This window comes from Diachasma alloeum, unplaced genomic scaffold, assembly GCF_001412515.2.
Source record: "Diachasma alloeum isolate Michigan unplaced genomic scaffold, Dall2.0 Dall_scaffold_00889, whole genome shotgun sequence".
Taxonomy (NCBI): domain Eukaryota; kingdom Metazoa; phylum Arthropoda; class Insecta; order Hymenoptera; family Braconidae; genus Diachasma; species Diachasma alloeum.
Genome location: NW_021681010.1, coordinates 43,630 through 64,300, shown reverse-complemented (window position 1 = coordinate 64,300; position 20,671 = coordinate 43,630). Strand labels below are relative to the sequence as shown.

The 20,671-nt window shown below is 40.6% G+C and overlaps 1 protein-coding gene across 1 annotated transcript; it reads left to right on the top strand.

Moving 5' to 3' along the window:
* Positions 1–2,430: 2,430 nt before the first annotated feature.
* Positions 2,431–4,098, top strand: LOC107045211 (jerky protein homolog-like). Its single transcript, XM_015267387.1, has one exon. It carries the CDS (start codon positions 2,431–2,433, stop codon positions 4,096–4,098), a length of 1,668 nt encoding a protein of 555 aa, XP_015122873.1.
* Positions 4,099–20,671: the final 16,573 nt, after the last annotated feature.

The following is a 20,671-nucleotide window of genomic DNA, read 5'->3' as shown; positions in this document are numbered from 1 at the left end:
ACATTCTCGAATCCTCTCTCGACCAGGAGCCTCGTGGCGTCGCTTCAATTATAGGGAGCCCACAAGCTTCTATTCGACAAGAGAACGGTATTATGGAAATAAAAGTTCAGGGAAAAATGCTACGGAACGAAAAGCGCTCCCAAATGAGGCGTCAATCCGTCCGAGCAATGAAAAGCATGCAAAACAGCACCACAGCTACATCCACACCACGTGGAGTGCATGCGTGCACGCATAACCCTAGTTTATTTATGATTTTCTCCACTTATCACTACACAATCACTTCTCAGGAATAGAGAGAGTATTTGCGAACCGATTATGCACTCCATGGGTGCACTTATCGTTCGACAAATACGGGGTTTTCGGAGAGGGCACGATGCCGTCATTCGGTGATGCCGTAGCATGTGCATTCGCCTCCCATGGTCCTCCTACGGATTTTCGGGGAAAATGTGCACTACTGCCCTTCTGGGAGTGTGCACTTGGGGTCAGAGGGTATTCTTACCATTTTTCATCCAATCCAGGTTCCACGGGGAGTCCTCTCGGCGTCTTTCCCTTAGCTGCTCCAAAAGCGCGGCGACTTGGACGAGGGCGGAATTGCGACTGACTCCAGCGTTCGACCGAGGTTCTCGTGTGACGACGGGTGACTGAGGCGCCGTATAACCAGTCGCCGGAGAGTTACTTCTGCAGTCGGTGGGAACTCGCGCGCGGGGACGTTAATTCAAATTTAAACTCCGAATATGGAGTCTTAAGATAATTTATAATTTTTTGTGGCTGGCACTTTATCTCCTTTGACTGAAGATTGTTTGAAACTGAATCTTAACCGGAATTTACTAAACGAAACGAACGAAACTCGGATTGAGGGGAAAACAGGCGGTTGTTCGCCTTTTATCAACGCGAATGCACTTTTCACTGAGTGAGTGCATATTTCGTAGCTGTCACTCTCCCGGGAGTTATTGGGGAATCACCTCTAACAAAACCGTAAATCTAAAATGGGCCATGGCAATCCATGCAGGCGAGAGGCCTAAATTCACCCACAGGCCCTTCTAACCGTACCAGTGAGCCCAATAACCCCATGAAACGCGTAAGCTAGGGAGCGTGAGCATTTCAGCTCAACCTCGATGATCAGCAACTAACACTCAACGGAAATACGATATCTCACCGGGAGGCTCAGTCTTTCGGCCACAATCCACGGTGGAGACTCGTTCCCCTCAGAATTCGCGAAACTAACAAAATATCTATTAAACCGGTAAATACATTTGACTGTAAATTTACCTAAACCGTAATGACTCTAACCGTAATCCCTCAATCCAAAACTAAACTGGAAATTACCTCGAAACATTTAGAATTTAACTATTTGTTTTTAATTCAACTGAATATTTTATTTTTACTAATTTTTATCGTGGATCGACACGTGAGTTGACTGGTTTTAAAGAATCGAATGTTATTCTCCCGCGGATGGTGATGTCCGGATGTTCTGATGATCGATATCCAAGGCTCGAGCTAAAGATTAGGAATGTTGCATCTCCCTTCGACAGGGGTGCTAACCTTCAGGGGAGGGAATGACGCGATTCACTCTCTCTTAAAATTTATTTACTCACCCTCGTTACTCTCTCTCCTTACAATTTATTTGGTCGAAAGTTCGCAGTTTTCCGATCTTACGGTGAACTCTCGTACAGGTGGCGGAATTCTCAAAAATTCCGTCACAAAGTACTATCCAGCCTAAAACACTGCAGGACTTGGATGACCGCCGGACCCCCATGCTAATCGTGTGACCATTATACTGTCGCTTCTTTATTCAAACCTATTATGGATGTGTATAATTACGGATGAGTAAATGTAAAATACCCGCAAAATCATGGTAATTCACGGCAATTTTACATGTAATTCACGATTGTGAAATCATAAATTACGTTTATGTAATCGTAATTTACAGCGATTTTGAGGGTAATTTACGCTTCAACTTCAAGCATGAAATACGGTTCAGGAAGTATAAAAGATCACTTCTTAAATATAATTTACATTTCAATTTTTCTGTGTGTAGTTCTTATCTAGCTTAGTTTCAGGACTGGGAATTATTCAACGTCTTTCAGACGATAAATCCATAGATTGAGAACGGGATAATTCTATACAGTAGACTCTCGTTATAGTCGCATTCGTTATAGTCGCATTTCCCCTCATATCGATTTTTTCGAGCTCGAGCGCTTCCCTCACTCCGTACCACCTCCGAGGTGTGGATTTAAATGCCCCTGTTTTCTCGGAATGGGCTTTGTTTTGCATTTCTAAGAAATTTGGGAAATAAAATTTAGGAAAAATTAATTTGCAAGAGAGAAATTCAGTTCACTCTTGACTGTCATGAAGAGAGGGTCTTTGCAGTGGTGCATAATCCTGCTTTTTATTTGAATGAAGTGAATAAATTTTGGAGTGTATTGAACAATGGACTTGGATAAAGAAAATGACAGGGGGACTTCCAATAAAAAAGTTGAAAGAAGAGTTAACGTGAGCCTAGCTACTAAGACAAATGTTATACAACGATTGAAGAGTGGTGAAAATGTTAATGATCTATGTCGTGACTGTGGAGTACATCCTTCAACTGCCAGAAAGTGGATAAAAAAAGAAAAAATTATTCAGGATTTCTGTGATGGAAATTCACAATTGAATCGTAAAAGACTGCGTGATCCACACAATCCTCAACTGAATGAAGCGCTAAAAATATGGTTTGATCATTGCCGTGAGCAAGGGATTCCCATCAGCGGTCGTTTCGTTCAAGGGAAAGCGAAGGCACTGAATATAAAAATGGGAGGGAATGAAAAGTTCAGTGCGAGTGATGGTTGGTTAACTCGCTGGAAGAATCGTTATAAGATTACGTCGTTCACAATTTCGGGAGAGAAATTATCTGCAGATGCACCAGCTGCTGAACGATTCAAAGGTATATTTGAGAAATTCATCACAGAAGAAAAATTAGCTCCTTGCCAGATTTTCAATGCTGATGAGACGGGGTTGAATTTTAAAATGTTGCCAAAGAAAACTCTGGGAGCTCGTCAGGACCATGGAGCAAGTGGCCACAAGATGAATAAGGATCGTTTGACGATTATGCCCTGCACTAATTACGATGGATCATTGAAATTGCCTCTTTTAGTCATTGGGAAGTCAGCTAAACCTCGAGCATTAAAAAACGTATCTTACGATACTTTAGATGTAACTTACAGACATGAAGCAAAAGCTTGGATGAACTGCTCAATTTTTGAAGATTGGTTCAAAACAATTTTCGCTCCACGTGTTAAGGAATTCTTATTGAAGAGAGGTTTATTACCCAAAGCTGTTTTACTGCTTGATAATGCTGGTTCTCATCCCAAGGATCTTAATGAAGATGGAATTCGAGTTATTTTCTTACCTCCAAACGTAACGTCATTCATTCAACCACTGGATCAAGGGATTATTGAGAATTTGAAAAAGAATTATCGATTTCACTTCTTACTGTCATTGATAACTGAACAAGAAAAGGGAAAATCACTCGTGGAAATTTTGAAGGAAATAACAATTAAAAACGTTATTGATTGGATCGCTAAGAGTTGGGATGAGATCAGTTCATCAACAATCCATAAGTGCTGGAAACCCTTAATTGCCGAGACATTTGGGAATCATCTCCAAGTACACGTGGAGGAACAGCAGATACAAATGTGTGAATTTTTAAGCATGTTCATACGTCTGCAAAATACTGGCACAATAAATGAGGATGAGGTGAGAGACTGGATGGAGACAGCGGATAAGGGTGATGAGTCCCACGAGCTTCCGGATGATGAAATTATCAGTCGAGTTCAACCAGCGATTGATGATGTGATGAACGTGGAAAAGGATGGAGATGATTCCAAAATATGTGAGGATGGTCAGCCTGGAGAAGAAAACGCCCTAGAACCTGATAACTGTGATCAGCCGACTAATAATGAGAAACTCTCGGGTTTAATTGTGGGCCCGGATGCTGCGATTGAGGCTGTGGATTCCTTGTTGGACTTTTTCGAGTCGCACGGTTCATTAACGCCTGAAGAAATGACGGTTTTATGGAATATGAGGTACACAGCTGCTGTAATTAAATATAATTCTTGATGAAAAAAAAAATGTTTATCAGAGTATAAATATTTATGCGATGTTATTAATATTTCTATTCATTTCATTAATTTACTAAAAGTGTTCAACGCAATTCATTTTGTTAATTTAATAAAAGTGTTTAATGAAAATAATTTTTATATTTAATAAAAATGTTCAATGCAAATTGAAGAGAAAAATAATTGGAGTAAAATTTATTTTCTTATCGCTCCTGATTCCCGGAATTTAGGCTTACCGTGAGCGCCTGGTGGGGGAAGAGAAATACAGTCCCATTCTCAGAATCAGCTGCCCCTACAGCCCCGTGAGTGCGACTATAACGAGAGTCTACTGTATGTGTCTATGCCTTGTCTCGCCCCTGCGTATTAATCGAAACTCCAAAATATATTTCGATTCATCTTATTCAATACGTATGATCGTAAATTATTTGGGAATAGAATTGTATTCTCAAAAGTCGTCAGTGAGATGAAATTCCTAGAAACCGAAGGAATTTCACTTTCTTTTCCTACAGGAACAGTACAATGGTATTTCCAACTTTCGTTACTAATCGCTGATAATTTGGGAACACAGGGAATTCTTGGATTTGTACAAAATTTTACTCAGAAAAAATTTTGTAGATTCTGTTTAATAAATCTATCTGAGAAGAGTGACATTTACAATGAAGAGAATTGTTCCCTACTAACAAACGAAAACTATTATGCTGATTTATTAAAAAATAATCCAAAGGCTATCGGAATAAAGAAGCTTTGTGTATTGACTGGTATTGGTAGATTTATTCCAGTGACAAATATATGCATAGATGTTGTGCACGATTGTCTGGAGGGTTTCTGTCGGTATGAATTAGTTTTGATATTAAATTATTTCTGTAAAACAAAGAAGTACTTCACTTTGGCACAACTGAAAGAACGTATTTCCACATTCAATTTCGCTAAAATCAAAAACAAACCCCCGAAAATCCTTGAATCTCATCTAAAAAGTAAGAAAATAATGATTTCTGCGGGAGAGATATTGACGCTTATTCATTGTTTGTTACTCATCATTGGTGATTCAGTTCTCACAGAGAAGCCAGTTTGGGAATTATTCCAAGGAATGAGAGACATTATTGATATTACGATGAGTAAAAGTCTTGCTTACGGGGCAGATAATATTCGTCGAAATGAGATTGAGGATTATCTGAGGTTGTTAAATCATCTGTTTCCAAAGAGCAAGAAACCGAAGAATCACTTGCTGGTCCATTATCCTCGAGCACTTAAATCATGCGGGCCCATTTCCAAAATATTAACTTTTGGCTCTGAGAGAAACCATAAACAGGGCAAAGTCACGGCGAGAACGTCGACGTAAAAAACCGGGAATTTACCTACAGTGCGTAATAAATGTAAAAAATGTAAAAAAATTATATAAGCTCACAATTAACAAAGAGATGGCCAAATTTCATGAGAGTCAAACGTGACGAGGGTCACAAGGGCTACAAGGGGACCATCAAATTTCATGAGGGTCATATGGGTCACAAGGGGATCATCGAATTTCGCGAGATTCAAATGTCACGAGAGTCACAAGGTGATGCTAACACTTCACGGTGGTCAAACGTCACGAGATTCATAAGGGGGCGATTAAACTTCACCGTATTCCTTTGTGACCCTCGCATTGAAAAAAAATTTATAAAAAAGTCGTCTGTTCGAAAAACGTGAGAGGAACTTTCGATCCCAAATTACCTCCTTTCCAATACCCTAATTTATTTGACTTCGGTTGCGCGACACCCTGTATAGTGGACAAAATTTTTTTCAACAATTACTCCCGATCGTATAATGCCTCCGAAGTCATAGTTAGCTCAATTGAAACAACTGAAGATCCCTAAGATCTGATTGAACTTTGGTGGCGATTGGCTGTATAGATCTCCAGTAATGCTAAAAAAAACCTCACATAATGTGACATTTTGGGTTTTTCTTCAGTTTTTTCAAAATAATAACGAGAAAAAAAATTGATCGGGAATTCGTTGGTTCGCATCAAGTTTAATCCTCTCCTTCCGATGCAGCCGTACCAACGCACACATCTCTTTTCATTAATTCACTATTCTCTCGCCATTTCATGCATTTATTCAATTAATTAATGCATCTATCTGACTGGGAACTCTTTTTGGCCCTGAAACGGTAGTGAGGAGAAAGAGATGAAAAGGGTTGAGGTGTGCGACAAGAAGGCTAGCGTTGGCGAAACTGTGGGGTAAAATGGGTTTGCGGTGTCAGGGTCTTCATGGGGGGGGAGTGATAGGTATATTTCTCCTTCAAAATTTTCTTTCGTTTTTTTTTGGAATTCACTTTTCCAATACATCATTTCACTTGTCAGGGGGTTCCCCGGAAACGGGTGAATATATTTTATCAAGGTTTTTATTTAATTCAGTGTTCAAATACACCATTCGATTTGTGAGGGGCTCCATGGAGTAGGGGTTTATACATTCCTTCCCCATATATACAAGTTGGTCAAACTTCGTATTTTTACGTTTCAGACCATTCTACAACATTTCCAAGTAAAATTAGAGAATCTAAAAATAGAATGATTTCCTTGCTTCTATTCGAAAGCAATAAGAAAATAAACACTATTAGATGACATTATTGGCTTCCAAATGGATGCCGTGTTTGGTTTCAGCATTGCGCCGGCGTTTCGCAAACATTGCATTCTACATCTTCAGGGTTATGAGCTCCGATTCTGAGCTCCGATGTTTGGCGGTTGTCCTTATATTTCTTTCCCTGTGACGGCGGGGGAAGGGGAAGGGGGGGGCAGCCAATCGTATAGTTTTAATTGATCAGCTGGTCAATTAAAAACCGGGAGGACGGTTTTCCAAATGGGGTTCACTTGATATCCTCTGTCCCTGTTGAGGTTAGGGTTTTTATGGATTTCCAAACCGTCTCGGTATTTCCTTTCGAAATACCCTTGAGATTTGGCCAACATTCTGGCTTGGTCGTACTGGATAGTATGTCCAGTATCCATCCAGTGTTCAGCTAGGGCAGACTGTTCTGAGTGACCGTATTTGCAACACCGCTGGTGTTCCTTGATCCGTGTACTAATCTTCCTCCCGGTTTCTCCAATGTATACTTTCCCGCATGAGCAAGGAATCTCGTACACTCCTGGTGTGCTCAGGAGTGGTTTTGGATCCTTTGCACTCGGCAGCATCTGTCCGATCTTCTTTGGGGATTGGAAGATCGTTCGGATGTTATGTTTTCCGAGTACTTATGCGTTCTGTTGTGCCTCTCAGATAGGGGAGGAGGGCCACTTTAGGTCTTTCCTGGTTTTCCTCAGGATCAGTCTCCTCTCGGGGAGCAGAGAGCTTGCTCTGTAGCTTATGCTTGACTTTTCGAATTTTATGGATGTTATATCCATTCTTGGTCAGAGCTGTCTCAAGATGTTCAACTTCACTGTCGACGTTGGAGGGTTGGGAGATTGTGAGTGCTCTATACATTAGGGAGCTAATGACAGAGTTGTTTTGGGAGGGGTGGTAATGGGAATTGGCATTCAGATACCTATCTGTGTGAGTTGTTTTGCGATATACTTGGTGGCCTAGAGTGCCATCCTCGTTGCATCGAACTAGAACATCTAGAAATGAAAGACATCTGTCCTGCTCAGTTTCCATGGTGAACTTGATGCTTGCGTGCTGAGTATTCAAGAACTCCAGGAACTGAGTTAGAGCAGTCTTTCTATGTGACCAGATGACAAAGGTATCATCCACATACCTGAACCACACAGTTGGTTTCTGAGACGCTGACTTTAATACTTCGTTCTCAAAATGTTCCATGAATATATTTGCAATAATTGGGGAGATAGGAGAACCCATTGCTACTCCCGATTTTTGCTCATAGTACTCTCCTTCGAACTAAAAGTATGTAGAAGTCAAGCAATGCTCAATTAAGTGAAGAAATCGGGGGGAAATGTCTTTGGATTTTTTAATGATTTGTAAGGTTTCTGGGATTGGAACGTTAGTGAATATCATTTGTCTTTGTCATTGTGATTTTTACCACCAAAAAGCTAAAATTGGACTACCTGTGACCACCAAGCGATTGCAATATTTCCCCTTTACGTTTCCCCATACCCCCCGCTAGCTATAAGTAAACCCTCTATCAGCCCCTTGACACACGGTCTTATACTTGGCAGACGAAAAATTAATTATTAATTTTCATTAATGGTAATCAGTCGGGAATCGTTCGGGCATATTTAGCAAAGCATTTTCATTGTTTGGGAAAGTTTTATATTTTTAATTAATTAAATTAGAAAATACGTATATTTGGCAGACGATTATTACGGGAGAAAGAAAAATTATCTAGATTTACTTGAAATTGTTTGGGGAACTCATTGATAACTTGTATTTCCTTTGGGAAAAAGTCGAAAGCTCAATTTTTAAGGGTTAAAGTATTCGCAATGGCCAAGATTGAAATTTTCATAGGTCCTCTATTCTTTATGGATTTTTCTATGAGGGTCATATGGAGGTCATGTGAGAGTTATTTAAGTGTCATATGGGGGTGTTTAGGAGTCATATGTGCATCAGTTGGGAGACATATGGGTGTCATATGGACGTTCTGTGTGTTTTACCCTAGCAGCCTTTCATTTGACCCATGGTTGCTATCGCACACTTGGAGTTTTGTGTCCCCTCCTTTTGGCCCTTGGCCATCATTTGACCCTTGGATATTTGTGTTTGGTCCTTATAAACCCTTTATGACGCTTGGTCAGTATTTGACCAGTGGACACCTGCGTTTAACCCTCACAACTCCTCATTTGACCCTTAGTCTGTTTTCAACCCGTGGTCCCTATCTGACTCTTATAACTTCTTATTTAACCCTGGGACCCTTTTGTTGACCCTTGGTCTCCATTTGACCCTTGGTCTCTGTTTGACCCTTGGTCGTTATTTGATCCTCGTGTTTGACGCTTATAATTCCGTTTTTGACCTTTGGCCCTTGATTTGGCCTTTATGACTCCCCATTCGAGTCTTGGTCCCTATTTGACCCGCATGCTTGGCCCTTATAACCCTCGAGATTAATAGCAATGGAAAATGGTCGCTATGGCCTTTCAAAGCAGCGGCCCTAAGATGACCATGGGGGCAAACATGAAACGGCCATGAGCGCGGCCACCTGTGGCTGTGGCCGGGCCGTGAGCAGTGTTGTACGTGAGAGCAACCAACTGAGTAATCAGGAGGGAATAATAGGAAAGACCAATTGAGTCATCTCAACGGTCAAATTGGAGAGACCAATCGAGTAATCAGGAGGATGAAATGAAAGTCTCTCCCATTTGGCCCTTGTGATGACTCGATCGGTCACTCTCATTTCACCCGCACGATTACTCGAGTGGTCGTTCCTATTGTTCCCTCACGATTACTCGATTGGTCTCTCCTATTGTTTCCTCACGATTACTCGATTAGCCTCTCCCATTTGACCCTTGCGAGGACTCAATTGGTCACTCTCATTTCACCCTCCCGATAACTCGATTGGTCTCTCCCGTTGTTCCCTCCCGATTACCCGATTGGTCGCTCCCAACTAACCGTTGCGATGATTCATTTGGTCTCTTCCCTTTGCCCCTCCCAACTGCTCTTCCTTTGGCCCTTGCGATGACTGCACTGCTCTACTCCGTTGGATCCTTGCAAATTTTTTATTCGGCCCCCATTTGACCTTTTATCCCTAGTATGTGACTCTCATAACCCTCGCGTCAACAATTTTCATCTCTTTCTCCTCACGTTCCAGGGCCAAAAGGAGTTCTCAGTCAGTTGGATGCATTAATTAATTGAATAAATGCATGAAATGACGAGAGAATGGTGAAATAGTATATTTCGTTGTGCGTGCCTGAAAAAGTTACTTTTTCGCACAGCGTGATGAAAATTAATGAAAAGAGATGTGGGCGTTGGTACGGGTGCGTCAGAAGGAGAGGGTTAAACTTGATGCCATCCATTAAACTTGATGTTAACCACCGACTTCCCGATCAATTTTTTTTCTTGTTATTATTTTGAAATAACTGAAAAAACCCCAAAAAGTCACTTTGTGAGGTTTTTTCAGCATTACTGGAGATCTATGCAGCCAATCGCCACCAAAATTCAATCAGATCTAAGGTATTTTCAGTGCTTTCAATTCAACTACCTTCGACTTCGGAAGCATTATACGATCGGAAGAAATTGTTGAACAAAATTTTGTCCACTATATATCACTTTTTGAGAGATTTTTCCAGGATTGCTAGAAATCTATCCAGTCGATTTCCACCAACATATGATCAGGGCTAGGTGATATTGTAACCTTTTGATTGCGCTATTTATGACCTTCAAGGTATTAACGGATCTTAGAAATCTTTAATCAAGAATTTGGTCCGCTATGTATCACTTTTGAGAGATGTATCCATCGTTACGGGAAATCTATCCGGCCGATCTCCATTAAAATTTGATCAGGGCTAAGTTAGATTGTATAACCTATAGACCGAGGATCATTCGTTCCATAAATTTTTATAGTTACGAGACACGAGACACGAGATACAAGGTACGAGTCCTGGGATCCTCCGTACTATACAATGTTTCAATCACGAGATACGAGACACGAGGCACGAGGCACGAGACACAAGGCACGAGGCACGGGGCACGAGGCACGAGGCATGAGATACGAGGCACGAGCCCGGGGATCCTCCGTACCATACAATTTTCCAGTCACGAGACACGAGACACGAGGCACGAGGCACGAGACACAAGGCACGAGGCACGGGGCACGAGGCACGCGAGATGAGATACGAGGCACGAGCCCGGGGATCCTCTGTACCATACTATTTTCCAGTCACGAGACACGAGGCACGAGGTACGAGGCACGGGATATGAGTCACGAGCCCTGGGATCCTCCGTACCATACAATTTTCCAGTCACGAGACACGAGACACGAGGCACGAGATACGAGACACGAGCCCGGGGATCCTCCGTACCATACTATTTTCCAGTCACGAGACACGAGGCACGAGGTACGAGGCACGGGATATGAGTCACGAGCCCTGGGATCCTCCGTACCATACAATTTTCCAGTCACGAGACACGAGACACGAGGCACGAGATACGAGACACGAGCCCGGGGATCCTCCGTACCATACTATTTTCCAGTCACGAGACACGAGGCACGAGGTACGAGGCACGGGATATGAGTCACGAGCCCTGGGATCCTCCGTACCATACAATTTTCCAGTCACGAGACACGAGACACGAGGCACGAGATACGAGGCACGAACCCGGGGATCCTCCATGCCATACTATTTTCCAGCCACGAGACACGAGACACGAGGCACGAGATACGAGACACGAGCCCGGGGATCCTCCGTACCATACAATTTTCCAGTCACGAGACACGAGACACGAGGCACGAGATACGAGACACGAGCCCGGGGATCCTCCGTACCATACAATTTTCCAGTCACGAGACACGAGACACGAGGCACGAGATACGAGACACGAGCCCGGGGATCCTCCGTACCATACAATTTTCCAGTCACGAGACACGAGACACGAGGCACGAGATACGAGACACGAGCCCGGGGATCCTCCGTACCATACAATTTTCCAGTCACGAGACACGAGACACGAGGCACGAGATACGAGACACGAGCCCGGGGATCCTCCGTACCATACAATTTGACAGTCACGAGACACGAGACACGAGATACGAGATACGAGGCACGAGACCGGGGATCCTCCGTACTGTTATGCCCCAGATTTGGTCAATTGCGTTATTGTTTAATATGTGGACATACAGTATTGTCAGCGTGACACTTGCCAGCGCAACTGAATTATGCTGACCAAGTGATGAAATGTAAACAATCAATGTATTATTTACGAGACGGTTGGGTCTGCACAGAACAGACCTGAATTGGACTCCGACGCGTACAAAAGTCGTAAACTCTTTGTAATCAGTCAGATGACACAGTAATTATTATCATGTAAAAAAATCTCATATTTAAATGCCGATAAACCATTGGTGGGATTTATTCCTTTAAGCCTAGAAGTACCCCCTACTCTGAGTACAACAATACCATACAATTTTTCAGTCACGAGACACGAGATATGAGGCACGAGCCCCCGGGGATCCTCCGTACCATACAATTTTCCAGTCACGAGACAGGAGACACGAGGCGCGAGGCACGAGACACGAGACACGAGCGTAGGGATCCTGCTTCCCATACCAATTATCCCGTCACAAGACACGAGACACGAGGCATGAGCCACGTTTTGGGGGTGCGAGTATCCACAGTGCTCCATTTTACTCCGTCCTGTCCCTTAGTTTCGATGAAAAAAAAATAAAATAAAGTTTAGTGGCTACTGCTGGAAAATTACCAAAATGTCTCATCATATTTTAGTGTGTTGGCACCCTAATTTTTGAATGGCCAACCACGTGTCTTTGTACAGCGCCACCTAGTACTTTTTAACTTGCTTGCCCGAAATATAGGAGTGTTGTCTTTGTATTTTCAGCGCAGCCCCCAATACGTCTCCGCGTTACTGGGTGGCACACTAATTTTTGGAGGGACCTTCGACGAGATTATAGTGTATTTTTTTCTCTGTGTAGCATGGGGCTCCGGCGGTCATCTAATTATGCAGTGTTTTAGTCTGGATAGTACTTGGGTAGGTGACTGGTTAGCCATACCTACTCGTGCAGAACTGCTGCCGCCAGGTGATAGAAGGTGATAAAAATTGATATTAATGTTTAAGAATGTTGGAAACCTGAAAAGTCCTGCCGCGCCAGGGGTCTATACTTTTTAACTTGATAGTAGTCAGTGTGCGGATGGGTACAGTAGGACCCTGCAATGGGCCAGATGGGGTTTTCCATGGTTTCCCTGGCACTCCTAGCACGAATGGGGTGCAGTTGATAAGAGTAAGACGGCCCATGGTAAACGCAGATACAATCAGATGAGAGAAGTGGGAGCGGCATGGCAGACGAATGGGGAGCCTATAAAACTACAATGGTAGTAGGAAAGAAATATGAATAAAAAAGTAGGTTTGAATAAAGCCATAGAAATGCAATAGTTTTATATCTTGCTAATGTATAGTTAAAGTAGATATGAATAATTGAATCAGCATTCCAATCCACCGAAAAAAGGGAGAGACAAATTAATTGTATTCCATAAACAAAATCGAGTCTGAATTGATTATTAAGTGATTGAAAATTATAATGATATGTATCTGTTGTTGGTTGGTCTCTTCAATAGTTCATAGGTAAGTGTTGAAATGCTCTTGGAATAGAAAAATTTACTTCAGTTCAAGATCAATCACTTGTACTCCAAGAATATTGACGGTGTATGTTAAATTTCGTGTAGACCAAAAAGAGTATTATTTACGCCAAACTGTACTTCTGAAAATAACGACTAGACTAAAATTTCTACAAGAAATTTTTCTATAGCTATCATTCTCTGTACAAAAAAGTTCTCTGACCAACTAATTATGCTATCTTCGTTAATTTCAAAATATGCCGAGACAACTCATTGTGAAAAGAAATCGATTAAACTCATTATATTACATTACTAGTACAATGTAGACAATAATTCATTTGAAATGAATCATGACCTAATATGAAAAAAAGCTATTTCAAGCGCAAAACACGCTGTTTTTTTCGCAAATTACGAGTAAGAAAATCCTAGAATACGTTCATTATGATCGTAACTCATGATTTGTTAAACGTAAAATACGCCTAAACAAAGCGTATTTTACGGTAAAAAAAAGTGAAATACGTTTTTTAAATTCAAATTTTCATGACAGAAAAAAGCCACCAGTCATCATATTGACGTTAAGCGCAAATTACGTTTGTCAAAACGTAATTGTTGTTTAGGTTTTTCGGTGTGTGAAGCCCTACACAAATAACAATTGAACACTCGTCCCGGACACTCAATTCATCACAAAACCGAAACATGATTGAATAAATTGTGATTTGTGTACGTCAGTTCCTACAAACTTTTTACTTTTTATTATTTTGTTAATCTAAACATGAATAGCATAGATTGTCATCTGGAGGTCGTGTCTCGACGAGATTGAATGAAAAGTAGAAAACGCTTGTTAATTAAAAGCAGTAGGTAATTGGTGTTCAAGTCAGTCTGATACTCGTACTTTCGGAATTTCATGGCTGCTTAGGCTCCACTCGACCGTTTATTACCTTTTGTTTCCCAATGAATGTAACAATGTGAAAAAGGAAACGATTATAACAATTTTCATAGTGCTTATTCGGAGGTAATGGAGAATTTCGGAGGAGGGAAAGTTTTTCACTGATAATAGTTTCCTTTTAGTTTATGAAACTTAAATTCATTTGCCTTATCATGAAATGGAGAAAATGAAAAACATGATTGAACGATTTCAGATACCTGTATATTAAACACGTATCTGTTCTGTTGAACAGATATTATTAGTTTGTCTATCCAAACTGATAATTGATGACAAGATTGATAATTAAGATGTGAGTTTTTATCAACGGCTCAATCAATAAAAATGATAAAGTGTTTCGCACTAAGTCCGCCATCAAATACTTATACTCGTCATGTGAACTCCACTGAAAGAGTTCGAAGATGGCAAAGTCCAGGAATAAGAGCGGACTCTGATCCGAGTACTCATTTTGGATACTTCAATGATAGATGGGCACTTCAGATTATAAAAATTAGGTGATCCAGTGACACGTACATTTCATTTTCACATAAATGTACACTGACAAAAAAAAATATTTTTGCCAAATATTCATTTGTTTGAGAGAAGCATTTACTTTATCAAAATCGTATTTCTGCAATCGGGTCATTCCCAGGCTCGCCTTCTTAGGTTTTAACTGTAATAATCATGTTGCTCTAGAGGATGACTATATTGCACATGAGCTTGGATGAACTCCCCCCAATAATTATTCATTTTTTCTAGATTTCTCATTTTCTAGAGGAAAGAGTTTCGATTACTTTTTTAATGTCGATAATTATTGAAGGAGTTCACTCAAGGTCATAACTAATATGATCATCTTCTAGAGCAATATAATTGTCATAATTGAACACTAATGAGGATTGCCTGGGAATGACTCTCAAGTAAAAGGATATTTTGCAAAAAAAATTTTTTTCTCAGTGTAGTTGAGTAAAACCCCGTGATGACATGAACTGACCCCTGGTGCCAGGGAAAGTACAGCCCATCATCATTGTTGCCTTAAATTTTGCCTTTTGTTTTCTTGGAAACCTACATTGCAAAGCTATAATAGAGATTCATGATTTTTATATGAATACTTTGACCTGACTCTTTCGGAATGATCCTACTAATGAACTGTTTATGATCAACAAACTGTTTCCTTCGTCCTGAAAGTCGAGTTTTCTGTCCCTTCCTCCCCTTCTTCCATTTAATTTTATTCATTCACAATAATATTCAATAACTTTTTGGAAAATTCGTGGATGTTGCTCTGAGCTTTAGAAATTTTCAAAAATAATAAATTCTTGGAAACATTTTCTAATTAATTCGAGGATTTTTCGATTTCATTCCTGACCCTTGTGACCTTTATTTCTGACGTCTATTTTTATCCTCTTTTTTGACCCTCGTAACCCTTATTTTTGACGTTTATTTTTGACTCTCATTTCTAACCCTTGTGACCCTTCTTTCTGACCCTTATTCCTGACTCTCGTGACCCTTATTTCTGATCTTAGATTTTGATCCTTATTTAGCTTACTAATGAGTTCTCTCATGGGATCAGCTATGCCCGACCGGACTTGGACAATTAAATGTCTTTAACACTTTATAAGAGATAAATAAGTTACAAAGGGGTTGAGCTACATACAATAACCTGCAACAACCTCATAGGTTCCCAATGCACAGTGGTGGCTCCCGACGAAATTTCTACTCGGGATCCCGGGGACCAATCAGAATAGAATTATATGGACAATTTCGCGTCGTTCGATAATTTTTCCATTGTCAAGCAGAATAATAAAAATTTGTTGATTGTACCACGATGATACCGCATATTACAGTTTTATTTATCGAAATGGTGATATGGGAAATAATCCGCTGAATACCCCTCGAGCTGCAAAATGAATCGGAGTATTTCCCTCAAACTTCCCTGCATAGAAACGAATGCCCCAAGTTTCGTAGGAAAAATCCCTCGCGCAAGCTCGGGATTTTTTTAATCTGCGAAAGTTGACACATATTTGTTTCTATACAACGAAGTTATAGGAAAATACCCAACCATTTTGAAGCTCTCGGGGTATTATAATCGATAATTTTTTGGCCATTACCATTTAGTTGCATGGCAACCTCCCAATCTAAGCAGGGCATTCTGAAATAAACATTATCAGACTGAGCCCAATTTTATATAATAATGTTCTGAGTTACAATTTTAAATAATAATGTTCGCTTTTATTCCAGTGAATATTGCTTGTCTGAGTTTAATATAAGATCAGTTTGAATGTGATATAACGCATCCGATACATCACCAATTCATCACACAGCATTCATCACATCATATCATATGGCAAATCGCATGATATTTGAGACGATATTTCCGGGTGAAAGTTATAATATATTGTAAAAATAATACCTCCGATAATTCCAGAATTTATCAAGTTAATGTAAATCAAAATAAGAATACGGATTCGGGTTTTATTCCCGAGATATTTGTCGATTACGACTTCGCAAATATTCGCACAATTGACACGTGGTTGACCCACCGAAAACGGCGTATTTGGTGAAGCCAACTACAGTGGAGAGTATCGGGTATCGCTCTTTTGATATTTTCCTTGCCAAAGGGAAGACTCTGGTCGGCTAACTCTCTTATCTCTTAGGAGAACTTAACACTAATTTCACTTAACCTAAGGAAAAATCCTTAAACGTGTCCCCACGTGATTTATGTGTCACCACGATGAAGTTGTGGCGACGGCAATTCCCAGAGTGATGCTCCTCGGTCCGGCTTCCCATGTCCAGGTTCATCCTTCTCAATTTCCTTAATCTCCTCAACTCTCTCGACCAATGAGAAAGTTTTCGGCTCATTGACTTCCATATATGGTAATAACCCTCAGCTATTGTCCTGTTGATTGGGTAATTTATGCGACTGTCACGCTGCGAATGCAGGGTTGACACTGAATTCCCCCTATACCTCGGTTTTGCCTCTGGATTGGCTGACTATTTGCCCCAAGCGTCGTCAATGCCGAGGTCAAGAAATATTAATGGGTTGGGTCAACTCATCAGAGGCTACGGTTATTGGCCTCACTAGGTCAACTCGGCAGAAGTCCGGGTTATCGACACATCCTTTGATCTTTCCATCCTGTCAGTGGAACTGTTGTGAACTCCGAGTGTTATTATTAATAATTTGGTAGGGATTTTTCCATCCAAAATCCAATTTTTATTTCCAATTATTCCTAGACCATCAGTAGATTCAATCCAATAGCGGAAGTATGTCTTGGCTACGGTTTTTGGCAATGTTGATCCTTCCGGGTCAACATAACCTCCAACTGTCATCAGGCTCTCAGGTGTTGTTTATTTTTCATTCCCAACAATATTCATTTGGCGTGACACCGTCTGAATATTTCTACTCCTTTCTTCTCTAGAATATGCATTTAAGTCCAGGTGATAACTTCTTCTCGGTACTGAATGATATTTATGATGCTTCATTCAATATCCTGGCCGGTTAGTAATTAATTAATTCTCGGAACTGCTGCATTTGTTTTACGGCTCTTTTCCCACAGACGAGAGGATAATGGGGATTTTCGGGTTATCTTCTGGTTAGCTGCAGTCCTTCAGGTCATCTCCAGGGGATGATGATCGGTGGTGTTCTCCAATTTTTCCAGTTATTATTCACATTGTTTGTGCAATTTGGTGAGATTTTATGTTACGAAGGGAGGAAGGGAAGGTAATCCCGCACGTTTATTCACAACTTTAACAGTGTATGACTACTCAAATAGAAAAATGAAAACAATTATTTTTTCACAATGAATTATTCTTCCACCAAATAGTTCTATCTCTCTATATAATAAAAAAAATAAGCCCAAAAATTCAGGCGACGCTCAAAATTCAGGCGACGCTTGACCCGACCCTGTGGCGACAGATGCGACCCTGTGGCGACAGATGCGGCCCTGGGGCGACACTGATGCGGCCCTGGGGCGACAGTGATGGGGCCCTGAGGCGACACTGATGCGGCCCTGGGGCGACACTGATCCGACCCTGGGGCGACACAGATGTGGTCCTGGGGCCGATCTGACGTGATCCGAGTCGACCCGACATGACCCGAGCCGACGTGACCCCAACCGACCTGACGTGACCTGATGTGACTCAAGCCAACCCAATCCTGACAGGTCACAGGGTGATTTTATATATAACTCTCTATATAATAAAAAAATAAGGGCAAAATTTAAGACAATTCAGACGACGCAAAAATTCAGGCGACGCCTAAAGGTGGGGGGGGGGATGGTCAGGGGGTGCCCAAGGTCGGGGGGGTTAGAAGGGAGGAGGGTGTCCCAGGGTCAAACGCGGCGGGGGGGCTGACAGTTGGATTGTGGGGGAGCGAGCGAAGCGAGCGGAGGGGCGAAGCCCCCCGGGGTTGGCGAGCGAAGCGAGCAGGGGGCGAAGCCTCCTAGTCATAAATAAATGCGCAGAATATACGTAGGAAATTCGGTTGGAATCGCGAACAGAATTTTCTAGCGAATGCACAGGGATTTGCTTTCCTTCTCAAGTAAGAAACACTGCACTGCAAGTTTCCATTATTATCCCCCACAGAAGAAAAACAAGTTTTGATTTTCAGAAACATGTCACTGATTTTTAGGAACCTATCACCAAATATTTGTGATACTGTACTCTACACTGACTAGAATGACCTCGATCATCAGTGATTTTTATCACTGAGATTTGGTGGTAGATTCTCAAAAAGTAAAGATAAAAATAATTACAAAAATATAATTCTGCCAATCCAATTTGTTTCAGATAAGAATTTAGAGTAAAATAGTCCATGGAAATTCGGGAATTTGTGTGTCTAAAACAAATTTGATTGACAGAATTATATTTTTTTCTCACTGTGGAAATCAGTGACATTTGCCTGAAAATCAGTGATAGTGACAGTGTGACAAATTCATATGGGAAATCCTATGGAGACTTCGAACATTTCCTATAGGATTTTTCAGATAGAATTTCCTATAGAATTTCTTGTAGGATTCTCCATCAGGTTTTTCCTATTGAATTTCCTACAGGATGTCTTATAGGATCTCCTACAAGATTTTCAATAAGATTTCCTATGAAATTTAGAGTCATAAGGGTTTGAATGAGGGTCAAAGGAAACATATGGGTGTCATACGAAGGTCATATGGGGTTCATATAGAGGCTATATGGGGTCATGTGGGAGTCATATTAGGGTCATATGTGGGTCATATAAGGACCACATGAGAGTCACATGGGGACAAATGATCTTCATCCTCATATGACCAAATATAATCCCTTTATAACCTACATGTAACCTCTGTATGACCCCATATAACTCCCACATGATCCCCATATGACAATTTTGACCATCATTGTGACGGTCGTATGAAATCCTATTGAAAATTCTCTAGGATATCCTTCACAAAATACAAAAGGAAATCTGGTGCTGTAACTGTTCATTACAGAAGGGAATTTATATAGCGTTCCACATCTTTGTGACGTCATAGGAAATTAGTTGGATAGGATTTGGATGAGGTAGAAGGGGATCCGGGATTATTCTCAATATGAATTAACAAGAAATATTTACTGAAAAAAATGGATAGTCCAGACCTTCCGATTATGCATCGGGTGCTCTCCCAACTGAGCTATCCGGCTCCTAGCCATTTCTTCATTTCAAATTTCTTCTACATATTGAGCTCTGCCGTTTTTCATACGGCATTCATTTTTCATTAAAGAAAGGAACTTATATAGCGTTCCACAACCTAAACCTGATAAGGAATCTTATAGAAAATCCTATCTGGAAAGTCCTATAGGAAATGTTCGAATTCTCCATAGGATTTCCTATAGGATATGCTACAGGAAATGCTCTACACTGTTAAAAAAGTTTGTAAAATTATTATACTTTTGCTGCATCAAAGTGTGGTAAAATTACAAATTCGATGGTAGAATCGGTATTTACTATATTTTTGTATGAATATTGCAGTCAATATGTGGAATTTTACTACAATATATAGTGAAATTACTACAGGGGATTGTAAAATTATTATTCTCGTGTATGAATTTATTTGTATTTGAATTTTCGAATACAATTACCGGGAAAATTGTACTTTTCCAATATTTTTGCAAGACACACGTGTATTAAAATTACAATTTGTCCTTCAAATTTACAACAATAATTTAAGCGTTCCTTCAGAACAGAAAATTTCAAGTACAAACGGGAAAATTATTATACTTTTTCGAAAATTTTAGGATACTATCTTTTAATTTTATAATTTTTATTGCTTCTCAACATCTTTTGAAATTTAATTTTTAACCAACAAATAATAGAATTTCAGTCAATTTTTGAAATCTCAAACAATAGACTTTGGCTAGGCGTAAACGAAATCATAAATTATACTAAATAGTTGGGAGAAACGTTAAAATAAAACGTAGAAATAAAATTTTGGACAATAGTCCTCTTTTTTCTTA